Here is a 14,149-nt window from a genome sequence, read left to right on the forward strand (position 1 = left end):
GGTGACTACGCAGGGACCCATCCCTATTTCCCTAATCCCATCCACCCTCCATTGCATCTGTGTGTTCTCGGTACAGAAGGTACCGAGGACTGACTCTACTTGTAAATTTCAAAGAACCGGAATCCATAATACATTCTCCAAAACCAAACATAGATTTTAGAGACTGCAGTATGGACTTTACGAAAGGGATGAGAAGAAATTCCATTTTCTTATTCAAAGTGAAACTTGTAAAGTGACTCTACTGACACTTTGGAATAATTCAAGTTAAGTTAAACTAAAATTCAGAAAAGAAGCAAAGTTGAAGTAAGAATTGAAATACAATTCGCAACGCGATCTTAACGAACGAGTACCGATAATCCTGCGTTACACATTCGCTGGTGCATTCCAACCCGATGCTTCAGCGCTAACCACCTAGCGTACCGTACCCGACGCGAATCGCGAACAAATACCCCACGTCTTACGTCAAAACAGCCGAAACCACGCTCTCCCCAATGGTGAATGCGGGTACCATCGAGATCTCAGCGAGGCTTAGCATTAGGACGCATTGCCCAACGACGAGAACGAACTTCGCAGACCGCCCCAAATCGTCTTACAGCAGGTCCAAAGACCCCAGCGACACGGGGTAGGAGCTACTCGGAACGAACCCGCGATGAGCGCGTCCACTGTGCTAAACCTATACCCAGGTCGAGTACCCAACGGGCGTACCAATCGACAAGGGTTGCAAAATCTCAATGGGCACCGAAAACCACATCAGTTTGATTGAGTCCCAACTGTCTCACGGCGTAGCAATAAAAGGCGAATTCGACGCGCGAATAAAGAAACGACGTGAAGCGAACTTACAAAGCATAGGATTAGAATGCTCGAGCGTCTATGTAACGCAATGGTTTACCAGTACGATTAAACGCGAGAGCTATTGTGTTATATTTTAATGAACGAGTGATGACGAATAGTAATAGTGGCTCTTTCTCACTTTGGATAAGGAAATGTATTTCTTTACAATTTTGTTACAAAAGTGGATAAGGGAAGTGGAGAATTATATACATATAATTACATATATATAATAAGTAAAAGTATCTATAACTAAAATCCCTCGGCGATCCAACGGTGATCAAGCTGTGATTCAGCGGCGAACGTAGAAATTGAAGTGAAGAAGGAACGAAATTTCCAACCATCGAATGACGAGAACAACGTAAGTATTAAGATTCTCTTGATAGCTTTCCTTGATTATAAGTCGAGACAATCTGTTTACGTGAAACCATTGGAATTTGTTGGAAAGTAGGAAAGAAAGATTCAAAAGGTGGAAATCTTGGAAAAGGTGGAACTCCAACGGGGTATTCACCACAACTAACATTTTCTCATTTCCAAATACAAAGAGAATAGTGAGACTGCTTTACAATGACAGAATCGATGAATATAAAATTATTGATCAACCCCCACGATGATTTCAAGCGAGTTCTTGCCCATACAGAAACTTAGAAGTGCAGTAATTAAAATAAAGAGGAGATTAAGTGGACTTCCAATCATCAAACAATCCTCCCTCGAGAACAAACACCGTAGAGAGATAGAAATTATTACAGATTACACAGGATTGTCTTAAACCTCCCCAATTCCAATTAACGGTGTTTAGAAAAAAAAATAATGAGATTAATACCCAATGAACTGGTTAACGTCGACCATAATTAGGCTCGATTGGGATAAATTAGGGAAATCAGGATAGAAGGGATTCAGATTACACAGTTACAAAATTACATTTTGTGAATGTACAGATATGTTCATTAAACTTAACTTAGACTATTTGCAATCCAACTTAAACTTTCAAAGTCCTGAAAAGGACTTGAGAGATTTAAATTGTACTGCAAAATACTCGATACTAAAAGTACCAGTGATTAAATTATTCTAATCTACTGTAAAATTAATGAAATAATAGTTGGATAATGAAATAAGTAAATGAAATAATGAAAGTAAATCTATGAAATCTTTATGCAAGACAGAAGTTATAAATCGTAATCTTTTAACTGATTCTCGTACTTTTGGTATCAAGTTTACAATTATACTTATGTCTACGTGCGTAGTCCTTAGCTTGATATCGTTTTCGAGAGCGCAATCTCTTGAAAACGTTACCAAGGGTCCAGGCCCACCTCGTGGAGGTGACTACGCAGGGACCCATCCCTAATTTCCCTAATCCCATCCACCCTCCATTACATCTATGTGTTCTCGGTACAGAAGGTACCGAGGACTGACTCTACTTGTAAATTTCAAAGAACCGGAATCCATAATACATTCTCCAAAACCAAACATAGATTTTAGAGACTGCAGTATGGACTTTACGAAAGGGATGACGAGGAATGCCACTAGCTTACCAGAAGTGAAACTTTTAAAATGACTCTACTAACACTTTAGAAAAATTTAAGTGTTTCGCAAAAGGGAATACGATACGATATACTAAATTTTATTATTCTATTATTAGAAAAGTAGATAAGAATTTTAATAAAAATGAAAACAGAATTAAAGTAACAAAAGTTAAGAAAGAAACTAAGTGGAAGCAAAAATAGATAAAATTCGCGACGCGACCGAAACGAACAAGTACCAATGAACCTGCATTACAATCTCACGAGAGCATTCTACCTCGATGGTTCAGCACTAACTACAAGGCGAACCATACCCGACGCGAATCGCGAACAAGTTCTGGCCACGTCTTACGATGAGACGATCGAAACCACGCTCTCCCTGATGGTATATTCGGATACCATCGAGATCTTAGCAAGGCTTAGCAAGTGGACGTATTGCTCTCGATGAAGAACAAACCGAGTAGACCATCCGCACCGACTTACAGCAGGCCGAAGCCCCAGCGGCACGGGGTAGGAATACAACGTCGCGACTTCATCAAGAGGTACGTCCACTGTGCTAAGCCCATACCCTGATCGAGTACCCCGGGCGTATTCGACCAGAGCTGCGAAATCTCGATGGGCTCCGAAAACCGCATCAGTTTGATTGAGTCCCGACTGTCTCACTGCGTGACGATGGAAGATGGAATTACGAGCGAATAAAGAGAAAAAGAAAAACTAAGTGAAGTGATTTTACGCAGTGGATAATAAGAATGCTCAAGAGAGTGTGTAATGCATTTTCATTGGTAGTGATTAAACGCGAACCGATTTGTGAGAGAACAATTTGTTCTATTTTGATAGACGTGCGGTAATGGGTTGGGCAAGTGGCTGTTTCTCACTTCGGATAAGGAAATGGATTCCTTTACAATTTTATTATAAAGGTGAATAACATATAAAAGTAATTAAAACTAAGAGAAACTTAACTTAACTTAACTTAACTTAACTTAACTTAACTTAAACTATACCTTAACTAATTATACAATTTACAATCCAATCGAAAGTTTCAAAGTCCTGAAAAGGACTTGGAAAGTTTCGGCTGAATTGCAAATATCTTAAATCTACGCACGTAGTCCTTAGCTTGATACCGTTTTCGAGAGACCGGTCTTTCGAAAACGTTACCAAGGGCCCAGGCCCACCCCGTGGAGGTGACTACGCAGGGACCCAATAATCAAACTTCAATTCCAATATAATTCAACACCGAATTAATTTTATAAAATTGAATAAACCTTTTAAGGTAACTATGTATTTAGAATAAGATATACTTGTGATTAATGATAGCAAAGTTTTAAGTGTTGAAATTATAATATTTAGAATTTGAAATAATTAAAATTTATTGTGAATTGGTAGGTATAATAGTCCCCACGTCATTCATCTCTTAGAATTATAATTACACCCACCACAAACTAATTAAATCTCAAAATGTTCACTCACCCTCCACCAGTCCCACCGCTCCAGAAGCGCCACCACCCTTAGCTTGTCCACCAGAAGCGCCTCCACCCTTGGCTTGTCCATCAGAAGCGCCTCCACCCTTGGCGTGTCCATCAGTAGCGCCTCCACCCTTGACTTGTCCACCAGAAGCACCTCCACCAGAATCGCCTCCACCCTTGTTTCGTCCATCAGAAGCGCCTCCACCCTTGGCGTGTCCATCAGTAGCGCCTCCACCCTTGACTTGTCCATCAGTAGCGCCTCCACCCTTGACTTGTCCACCAGAAGCACCTCCATCAGAATCGCCTCCACCTTTGGCTTGTCTATCAGTAACGCCTCCACCCTTAGTTTATCCTACAGAAGCGCCTCCACCTTTGACTTGTCTACCAGAAGCACCTCCACCAGAAGCGCCTCCACCCTTGGCTTGTCCATCAGTAGCGCCTCCACCCTTGACTTGTCCATCAGTAGCGCCTCCATCCTTGACTTGTCCACCAGAAGCACCTCCACCAGAATCGCCTCCACCCTTGGCTTGTCCACCAGAAGTGCCTCCACCATGTGCTCCTCCACCCTTGTTTCATCCATCAGAAGCGCCTCCACCCTTGGCTTGTCCATCAGTAGCGCCTCCACCCTTGACTTGTCCCTCAGCAGCGCCTCCACCCTTGACTTGTCCACCAGAAGCACCTCCACCAGAATCGCCTCCACCTTTGGCTTGTCCATCAGTAGCGCCTCCACCCTTAGTTCATCCTACAGAAGCGCCTCCACCCTTGACTTGTCTACCAGAAGCACCTCCACCAGAAGCGCCTCCACCCTTGGCTTGTCCACCAGAAGCACCTCCACCAATAACTCCTTCACGTTTAGTTATAGACCACCCCCACCCAACCATAGACCCTTCTGCCTTGACGTTCGGGCACGCAAAGAGCTTGTGCTGGGGACTGCACGGCCTTTTATACCCCCTCCCAACCTGTGCCTCCCACTCTGTGCCTCCCACCCTTCATTCGTTAACGCAATCACATTATTATGCTACAATAGTTCATAATTTATTAATTTTGATATATTTCTTTTAAATTTATGCTCTTAGCAATTTACTGGGGTAGTATATATGCTATATACAACTACTTATATATTTTACATATATTGAAATTACATATATACTATTCCAAATAATATTCTAATTAATACTCATCTCTAGAATCTTAATCCCATCCACCTTTTATTACATATACGCATGCTCTATCGTTAAGATACTGTGAATGGTCCTCTGTCATCAGTCAATTTCTGCATTTATGGAGTTAATAAATGCGTTCAGCTATATACCTTAGAGTACATAAGATTATACATAATTTTTATTTAAATTAAATGTATATGTACGCTCTTATAACACAATTATTCGTCGAAAACGATCGAATTAGTAGTAATTATCGAGCTTTTTTAAGCGTAAATTTACTGTTTGTGTTAATTATTGTTAAAATAAGTAAATACCGAATATTTTTAATTCATTTAACATCGAGATAAGTATATGTATATTAAAACATGGCTTGATACATAAGGATATTTAGTTTTCACATGCATTTTACTATTATATTGTCCAGTTGGGGTTTCATCTTTGGGATCTTGTCACGGATGCATCTTCTGTAAATCGCTAAGTAATATTCTCTTATATATCGTATTATTAAATTTACATATATACATATATTAAATTTTTATCGGTATTCATTATTTAAAGAGGAATTGTATTTTTTATGTAAATATACATCAGACAATTTAATTGCGTCGATAGATAGAAGACATATTATATTATAACTATTTGCGTTATATAAAACTTAAGTTCTATTGTAATTTAATATGCATTTTAATAGTTTTATTGTCATTTCTTGTACATTTTAATAGTATTATTGTAATTTATTGCATACTTTAATAGTTTTACTGTAATTTATTGTGCATTTCATTAGTTTTATTGCAATTTTCTGTGTGTTTCCCGCTTTAGAGGTAAGAGAGAGAAAGCTATATAAGAAAACAATATGAAAGAGTGAGACAGATGATGCGGACCCTCCACTAGGACCGCTGTCGCCATCTCTGTAAAAAGTGCTCAAACTGGTCGCACACAATTATCGACAGTGAAGTGAACTACTCAAGAACTACTATCGCCATCTTTTGGAGGAGTACTGAAGCTGTTGGGGGCATTAGTTTCACTACTTTCATCAGAGATGGCGCTAGTAGTTTTCAGTAGTTTACTTCACTGTCGATAATTGTGTGCGACCAGTTTGAGCACTTTTTACAGAGATGGCGATAGGGGTCCTAGTGGAGGGTAGTAGCATCTGTCTCACTCTTTCTTATGACTTTCTTATATATCTTTCTCTCTCTTACCTCTAAAGCTGGAGATATGAATTATCCTACTCTTTCGATTGAATGAAACTTTAATCAGCAGTACTCTAAAATTCTGTAATTAAAATGTGTGGAAGAAACAGACAGAAGGAAAGAGAAGTAGAGACGAAGTGAGAGAGGCAATAGATATATTATATATATCTATTTTGTATCCGTTTCTTGTAGGACTTACGATTTGGAAAACGCATTCTATAATATGAGTGAAACTGCTGTTTCTCTGTAAAAAACAAAAATCCCAATTTTCTCTGCCATTTTTGCAAATTGGACCTAGGTTTATATGAACTTGTTTGTTGTTTTTGAGATGTAGTATCAGCTGTAATTTGTCACAGAGTAGTGAATTACCCTGTACATAAAAAAGTGGGAGACCATAAATACACCGATTGAGCACATGGCATAGATGGAGTGTACATTTTTGTGCTGGTCTATACTGAACTAAAAATTAAGTATTTTGTATTTTAATAAGTAATTCCTGAAAATGAATGCAGACAAGGAAGAAACGAAGAGTAACTCGGAACCAACTAACTTCGTTAAACCCAAAGGAAAAAAGAAGCGTCATGCAAGCGAAAATCGTATGGAAGTAAGTAGTTAGGTTATGTGAAATTAGAGAAATACAAGTTTATCACATATTGTTTGTAAAAATTATATTTCATTCGTTTTCATATAATATATTCTCGCTTATTACCATATGTTTACGTAGGTTGAAGTAATCAATGGTATAGAAGGAAAAACGAAGCCGCATGTAACCTCGAAGAAACCTAGAATTATAGAAAATGGCGAGCAAAGAAAAGTAAGATACTTAACGAAAGTTTAATTTAACGTTATTAGTAATTTACTAAAATTTATTCGTGGTTATTAAAATGAGACAAAATATGTTCCAGATATCTGTACCTGCGCACAGGTATACCCCTTTAAAAGAAAACTGGATGAAAATATTTACTCCTGTCGTTGAACACTTACAGTTACAAATAAGGTTTAATTTGAAAACACGAAATGTCGAATTGCGGACAGCTCCGGAAACTCCTGACATTGCCAATTTACAGAAAGGAGCTGATTTTGTTAAAGCATTTATTTATGGTTTCGAAGTTGAAGATGCCTTAGCTTTGTTACGTTTAGATGATTTGTTTGTAGAAACGTTTGAAATTCAAGATGTAAAACCTTTAAAGGGTGATCATCTTTCTAGGGCAATTGGGAGATTAGCTGGTAAAGGTGGAAGGACGAAGTATACTATAGAGAATGTAACAAAGACTAGAATTGTATTAGCTGATAGTAAAATTCACATATTAGGTTCTTTTCAAAACATACAATTAGCTAGAAGAGCTATATGCAATTTAATTTTGGGTAGCCCTCCATCAAAGGTTTACGGGCAACTGAGAAATGTAGCCAGTAGAGTTTCTGAACGATTATGAAATACGCACTAAAAATTCGTATTGAATACAAGTGATGAAGATTATTTAAGGTATCCATAAGATATATATTAAATCTGAGTTTTGAAATAAAAATGGAATTTATATATATATGTATAGATTGAAAAATTGTATATATGTACAATATCACTTAAAGAAGTATTTGATATTTGTACTTCCTGGGCACTTTATTAAGGACTAATCTACCATCATAACTTAATGATGCAAATGTCCAAGGATCGGCAGATGACCATTCAACTGCATAAACACTATCTTCGTGTTCTTCGTATCTGCCTACAACTCCATCTTCTAGCCTAAAAACGATATTACTTTTATTTTATGTACTATATCAAGAATTTGGGCTTTGTAGTCTATTAGAATAGTCAGACATTACTTGTTCTTTTTACTGTTATAGTCGTTTTGTGTACTATCATCTTCAGGTGATACTATGTGTCCAAATGGTTCAGAAGAAATTGATGCTATACTGCACAATATTACTCTAGAGTCGCTACTAGAAGTTAAAACTAATTGATCGTGAAAACGATTTATTCTTATATTCCACACCCAGTGCGAATGTTCCATGCGGGATAATACAGGTTCTGTAGGTGATCGAATATCCCAAAATTTCATATACCCGTCGTCTCCACACGTAGATAAAATATACTGACGATTCGCGTTGAAATCTAAATCTCTAAATGTAAAAATAGTATCACATTAAATCGTTTATTGTTTTAGAATTAATTGCAATATGAATGAATAAAAATAAAGAAATATATTTTATTTAGTACCTGATTATTTGGGAATGAGCAGATAGGATTGTCCAAGCAGCCTCAGAAGGATTTCTGAAGTCCCATCCACGCACATTATTTTCATTTAATGTGACAAACTGATTGCAACCATTGTGAGGATTCCATTTTCCATTTGTGAAACGTGGTTGACCTTTACTAGCTAAAGTACCAATTGTAGAAACCTGTATAAAATAACAAGCAGGAAACATATCTGTTACTAAACAACTTAGAAATCTGTGGTACATTGACCACTGATCTTACAAAATTTATAGCAATATGCTATATTTCTACTAAAAATAAATTATATATATAAATAAATAGTTTTTCAAATGAGTCAACAATGGGTAACTTAAAAATTTAATACACTTAAAATCTTGGGGTTACAAAATACTTCATTTTTTCTTGAAAAACATGGCAATTCTAATCTATCATTACCTGTGGCCCATTATCAGCTAGGTTCCATAATATAAAGTTATTGTCCACAACTGAAACAACTTTTGTAGAATCCATAGGATGATAAGCAATTGTTTTAAGATCTGTACCATACGGAGTGGTATCAATGTCTGTTAACTTTTCAAGATTTTCTATATCATTCGTATACTCCTTTAATTCTGGTAATTTCCAAAGAGCTCCCTTCATTTGACAAGAACCATCGTCTAAGTAAAAATATATCATTTATTCTTTTACAAGTACAATTAAAATTTATTCTTCCAACTAACTTGTAAAAAATAATGCTTTCATTTATAATTACCATTTAAACTATTGTAACATGTAATAAATAAACTAGGTTCTGTAGGAGAAGCTTGTAAAGACCAAATTTCTCCAACGGGGTGATTAAATACTTGTGTCTTCAAACCACCTGTTTCTTCATTAAGCTCGACTAGGTGAACTTGGTTGTTGTTAAACTTCAACGATTGTGTCCCCACTAGAAATCTGACGATATCAGTTTCTGCTGTCTGCGCTGATAATGCCCTTGTCTGGAATGTTGCAGGAAAAATGATTTATTATTACAATGACGATGGTAAACGCAGTTCTTAATATTACTAAAACGTTATATTTTTATAAGGATAAATTTTACCATACAAAAGTAACACTAATATTCTGTACTTTTTAGTAAGGTAATTGTAAAAATTTATAAGTAAAACATTTCGTAATTGATTACGAACTTGAAACTCGAGGCCATAGATTACAGGGCTGTCATTCTCCATTTTTTATGCAGTTTCGATTCTACATCAACAGGAAACTTCTGTATTTATAACACATTCGTAACATAACCATATGATCTGTCAAAACAACGTGTAATAGTGACACGAAAGTATATAGCACGTAAGTACCATACGTGCACACGCAAAGTAATTCAAAATGAGCATAAACTAGAGGGCACTGGAAGTAGGTAAAGAGGCAAATAGTTACAACAACGTTACAAAACCAGCATCAATTTATTCTTATTATATCTCATTATCAAATATAAAACGCGCTAAATTAACTGAAAACTCATTATCATTATACCTATATAATAGCCAATCAAAGAAAACAATCAAATGTATTAAATACCTGTTCATTACCATATTCGATAATTTCGATATATGACGTTTCGACTTTTAAATTTATTCTTCGCGAAACGAGATTACGTATTTCCATAAAACAAACGTTAAATTAAAAGAACGGTGTAGTTTAATCTAAGTAAGTAGAGAAACAGCGTTTCTCGTAACGAGAAAGCGATTCGAATCAGGTATTAAATTGATCTGGTGAACGTTCGCAGTTGGAATTAAACGCGTGCATAGCAGGGAACTTCGTTGAATACATGAACCGCGTAAACAGAGGGGAGAGACATCGAGCCAATCAACGGGCCCGTTTCACTTCTAAACCGACGGACTGCAAGGACATCTATGTATTTACGTTATCCCTGGCATACGTCCCCACCACTCAGTAAGCAGCTCTGCGTTGCTTTGCGTCGGCCGACGGGTAACCAGCCGTGGGGTCACCAGATAAATTATGTCAAACGGAGTGGTGTTACGAACGTGAACGATTATCGGGGATTCGCCGTGCTCGTGTACGAAAGTATCGCGAAGTGCGCGCTCGTATACGACTCGAGTGTGGTGCCGATCTAATTCATCTTTCGGCACTCCGATCGACTCCCGTCGGATCAAGTGCTAACTTTGAATGATCGTGCACACGGACGTGTGCATTCGCATTGTCCCCTTGGTACAAATGCGCGCATCTGTATTTATTTCATCGAAAAAATCATGCTGACCCGGCAACATCAACTGTAAGTAGCCGTCTGTCACGTTACTCGAGCCTCCTATCAATTGACAATCGCGATACGTGCGTCTGCCGCCAGTTCACTGTCATAAAACAGCGGGATACGTGTATCTTTTTCCCATCGGGCAAAAATACGCGTGTCGTGTAACCAGATTCGGCGAAAGTAAAACCGAAAACCGAGGATACCGTTTTGGCACTGTGTCCGCGCGTTGTTCCTGCGAAACTTAGCACCCGGTGATTTTTAGTATCCTCGTGTTTCTTTTTACCGCTACTGCTCGAGGTTTGTTGTTTTTTTTTTTTTTTTTTTTAAAACCAACGTTTCCCGACTGGATTCTTTCGGAAGGTTATTTCGCATTACAATTGAAACTCGAAGCGATAAAACGCAGAATGCGATAACCTTGTCGATATTGTTGCAAAGTTTACGTTTTATATTAGATTGGTTCAAACGGTTAAAACAGGTATTCGCGTAGAGGCGCATGATTGGCAAATACATTCTCCGCTGTTATTTAGTTGGTAATTTACAGGAATGTTAGAAAAGATTGCGTTGTTTACGTATATTATTACTTGTGCAAGATTTGGATTCGCGATGTTTCATTCAGGTGTTTGTTCACCGCGCAACATTTTTATTACTCTTTTTATTGTGAAAACCGTTAAATTCTTCACGTGTACACCTCGCATATCCGTCTTTAGAATTCTGTAACGTGAATAAAATTTTCACGAACGTTTTAAACGGTGAAAAGTTTTTAAAAAGTTTTACTAATTTTTTAATCTCTCGCCTCCGTGCAATATCTCGCGTGGGAACACAAATCTTGCGATATTATCAACAGAGAAATCAGAACACGAGTGCAAGAACGTTCGATGAAACTCTTTAACTTCTCCAATCGCTTAACGAAATAAGTACCGATCGATGTCGCCTGTATTTTCAAGAAACTGTTTAATATTTCAGACTTAAGCATAGTATCGCATTGCTTGTCGCGTTACCAGTCACTGGGAGTAGCTAGAGTGAACCATAGGTGGCAATAAAAAGTTAATAGATTTGCACTTTTACCATACCATAGTTCTTGCTGTAGTATAATGCGTCGCTACACTTGAGTTATACTACCCATATATACATTAATATGTGGCTCTTAAATACATTACACTTGTCTTTTTAATCGTGTCTTATAATTTAATATTTAGTACATTTACGTAATTGCAAATATTGCAAATCTTTTGAGATCTTTTGAGATTTCTACATGGGTTGATTTACCATACAACTCTTTGTCATATTTTACAATGACATACACTAAATTAGCAACAATAAATCATTAGTAATCGTTATTTGATCTGGCACATGAAGGTATACCAGAGATGGCCAGAAAACAGTATTCAGTGCGATTTTTCATTACATCGATCTGACTTTACTATAACAGTAGGTTTTTAACAAGCAAGCATTCCTTCTTCGACCTTTCGACCGGTCGTTCATCGACTTTGTCCATTCGATTCCATTCTTCGCAAGGTGAGACAGCGAAACGGTTTGCCTAAAGAATGCTTGAACGCGATCGGTCAAACGGACGCCAACGTGCTCGCCTACCAAGGGAAGCTCTTCCGTCTTCTAACCCATTAAAATAACGATCCTCAGTAATTGGCACGTTACTTTCTCGATTTCGTTATCATATGTTTACGTTGCTCGATTAATACCTTCGTATCTTAATCTGTTACACAAAAGACTCCTTCCTTTAGAAGTAGTTTTACACAATTTCCACGTAATACTGAAACAATCGTATATAAGTTATTCCGTTAAGTCCATCGCGATCCTCTCTGTATTAAGAATTACACACGCGATATGTCTAATTTTTCGCTGCTACTTTTAATGAAGCAAAATATATATTACAAACGACGTGTACACATCGATAGTCACAGAAAAAGCATCGACAGCTCTCATCAGAGGCCGCCTATGCTTCTCCATCTTTAATAGTAATGTAAGTCACAAGCTAGTTTAGTTAATCTAGGGTTATAAAGTCGAGCGTTCGATTGCCGGTGCGCGTGTACGGACGGTCGGTTGAAAAAGAGAAAAAGAGCGAGAAGTAGGAGGAGGACGAGCGAAGAAGAAGAAGAAGGAGAAGAAGAAGAAGACGAAGAAGAAGAACAAGAACAAGAAGGAGAAGAAGAAGAAGAAGAGGAGCAACGGCACGGTCGCGCGTTATGTCGTCCAGGCTGTTCGGTGCGTGAAAACGAACCGCTGCCCGTGGTATCATCGTCGGTTTTCTCGTTCGAGAGCGTCCGTAGGCCGCTTCGAGTCGGCCTCTCGGGTTAATTGATCGGCTGTGGGATGTTTTCGTCCTCTTGGCCGGGCTGGTTGCCGCGCGGCGTCGGTCAGCCTCGCTGCCGATGCCGACATGATGGTAGTCCGCTTCCACGTGAGATCGATCACTCGAGACGCGCAACGACGGCCACCATGCCATCGCAAGCGGAGAAGTGTTGCTCGTATATCAGTTGTTCAACAGATGACGAGCAGCCTGCGCGCGAACAACCGTTCCTCCTCCCTTTCGTCTCTTTTTCTCGCCGTTTTTTTTCCACTCTTTTTTTTTTTTTGCCACCTCCTCGTTCTCCCTATCTCTGTCTCTCTCTCTCTCTTTCCGCTTTCCGTTCTTTGTTCCCCTCTTCTTCTCTCCGTCGCGATTAAAAACGATTCGCGTCTCGATGCTCGCGTGGCGGTTTCCGGGACCGCGACCGTGACGACTCTTCAACAGCCGCGAAACGGGAGCACTTGGGGATACGGATGCCATATTTTTAACACGTCGCGAGCACGTGCTTCTTTCTAAATCGAAAAAATTGATATTCATTAACGAAGATGATAAGCTGTTTTCTAGAAAATCGAATTCTTAGTTTAAAATCGAGATTGAAATTGAACTGTATATTTTGCAAGAACCAATAGCATTAACATTTCGATCGTTTTAATCCCATCGATTCTACGGAAACTGATCGTATATAATTTGTAAAATAAACGGTACGTACGTGTCGCAGGAGAATATCGAATTTTCTGGTATCTTTCAGAAAAACCTAAATAACCGTGAAGGATCGTTTCGAGGGGACGGAACAAAAGCCCAGGGAAAGGTTAGGAGTTGGTGGTTGGCTAGGAAAACCGAGAGAGGTATGGGTTAGACTAACTTGGAAGCCCTTGAAAGCACCGTCCGAGGACGACTGTAGATTCTGGGCCAGCTTGGAGATGCGGTCTCGTGTAATTAGAAGATCGCATGCTCAAACGGGTTGGTGGGTACTTGAACGGAAGCGATCGGTATCAAAGTAGAGTGTTTGAAGAGGGTGTTAGACACGATTTTACGTTCTTCGACGTACATGGCCTCTTTGGAGATACAGTGGAGCTTCGATTATCCTAATTAAACGCGGCACTTGCTAGCAGAATAATTGAATACGTTCGATGATCGGATGACTCTGTTTCAGCAGGAAGACAGTCAGGTTTAACTCGTATTAAACGAGTATAAAAAGCTGTTGAACAAAATTTCAA

General features: G+C 38.5%; 4 protein-coding genes across 6 annotated transcripts in view; 3 read left to right on the forward strand and 1 right to left on the reverse strand.

Moving 5' to 3' along the window:
- The window catches only part of LOC143422168 (uncharacterized), a 153,037-nt gene that overhangs the window by 29,419 nt on the left and 109,469 nt on the right, over window positions 1–14,149 (forward strand). The window lies entirely within an intron of this gene.
- On the forward strand, window positions 6,604–8,118 carry L(1)g0004 (RNA-binding protein pno1). The gene is made up of 3 exons (XM_076911109.1): window positions 6,604–6,768; window positions 6,889–6,978; window positions 7,070–8,118. Exons 1-3 carry the CDS (start codon window positions 6,667–6,669, stop codon window positions 7,595–7,597), a joined length of 720 nt encoding a protein of 239 aa, XP_076767224.1. The 5' UTR covers window positions 6,604–6,666; the 3' UTR covers window positions 7,598–8,118.
- LOC143433658 (EARP and GARP complex-interacting protein 1) lies at window positions 7,710–9,715 on the reverse strand. Its single transcript, XM_076911108.1, has 6 exons — window positions 9,549–9,715; window positions 9,134–9,359; window positions 8,818–9,038; window positions 8,383–8,564; window positions 7,989–8,285; window positions 7,710–7,908 (listed from the first exon to the last, which is right to left on the reverse strand). Exons 1-6 carry the CDS (start codon window positions 9,588–9,590, stop codon window positions 7,746–7,748), a joined length of 1,131 nt encoding a protein of 376 aa, XP_076767223.1. The 5' UTR covers window positions 9,591–9,715; the 3' UTR covers window positions 7,710–7,745.
- Window positions 10,303–14,149, forward strand: part of LOC143422166 (uncharacterized) — a 58,637-nt gene continuing 54,790 nt past the window's right edge. For 2 of the 3 annotated variants that reach the window (XM_076892619.1, XM_076892618.1), the window contains exon 1: window positions 10,304–10,651. The gene's annotated coding sequence lies outside the window, so the exon portion shown is untranslated. Of the gene's footprint in view, window positions 10,652–14,149 lie in introns of all 3 variants that reach the window. The other variant, XM_076892620.1, reaches the window with a different exon arrangement.

This window comes from Xylocopa sonorina, chromosome 3 (assembly GCF_050948175.1).
Source record: "Xylocopa sonorina isolate GNS202 chromosome 3, iyXylSono1_principal, whole genome shotgun sequence".
Taxonomy (NCBI): domain Eukaryota; kingdom Metazoa; phylum Arthropoda; class Insecta; order Hymenoptera; family Apidae; genus Xylocopa; species Xylocopa sonorina.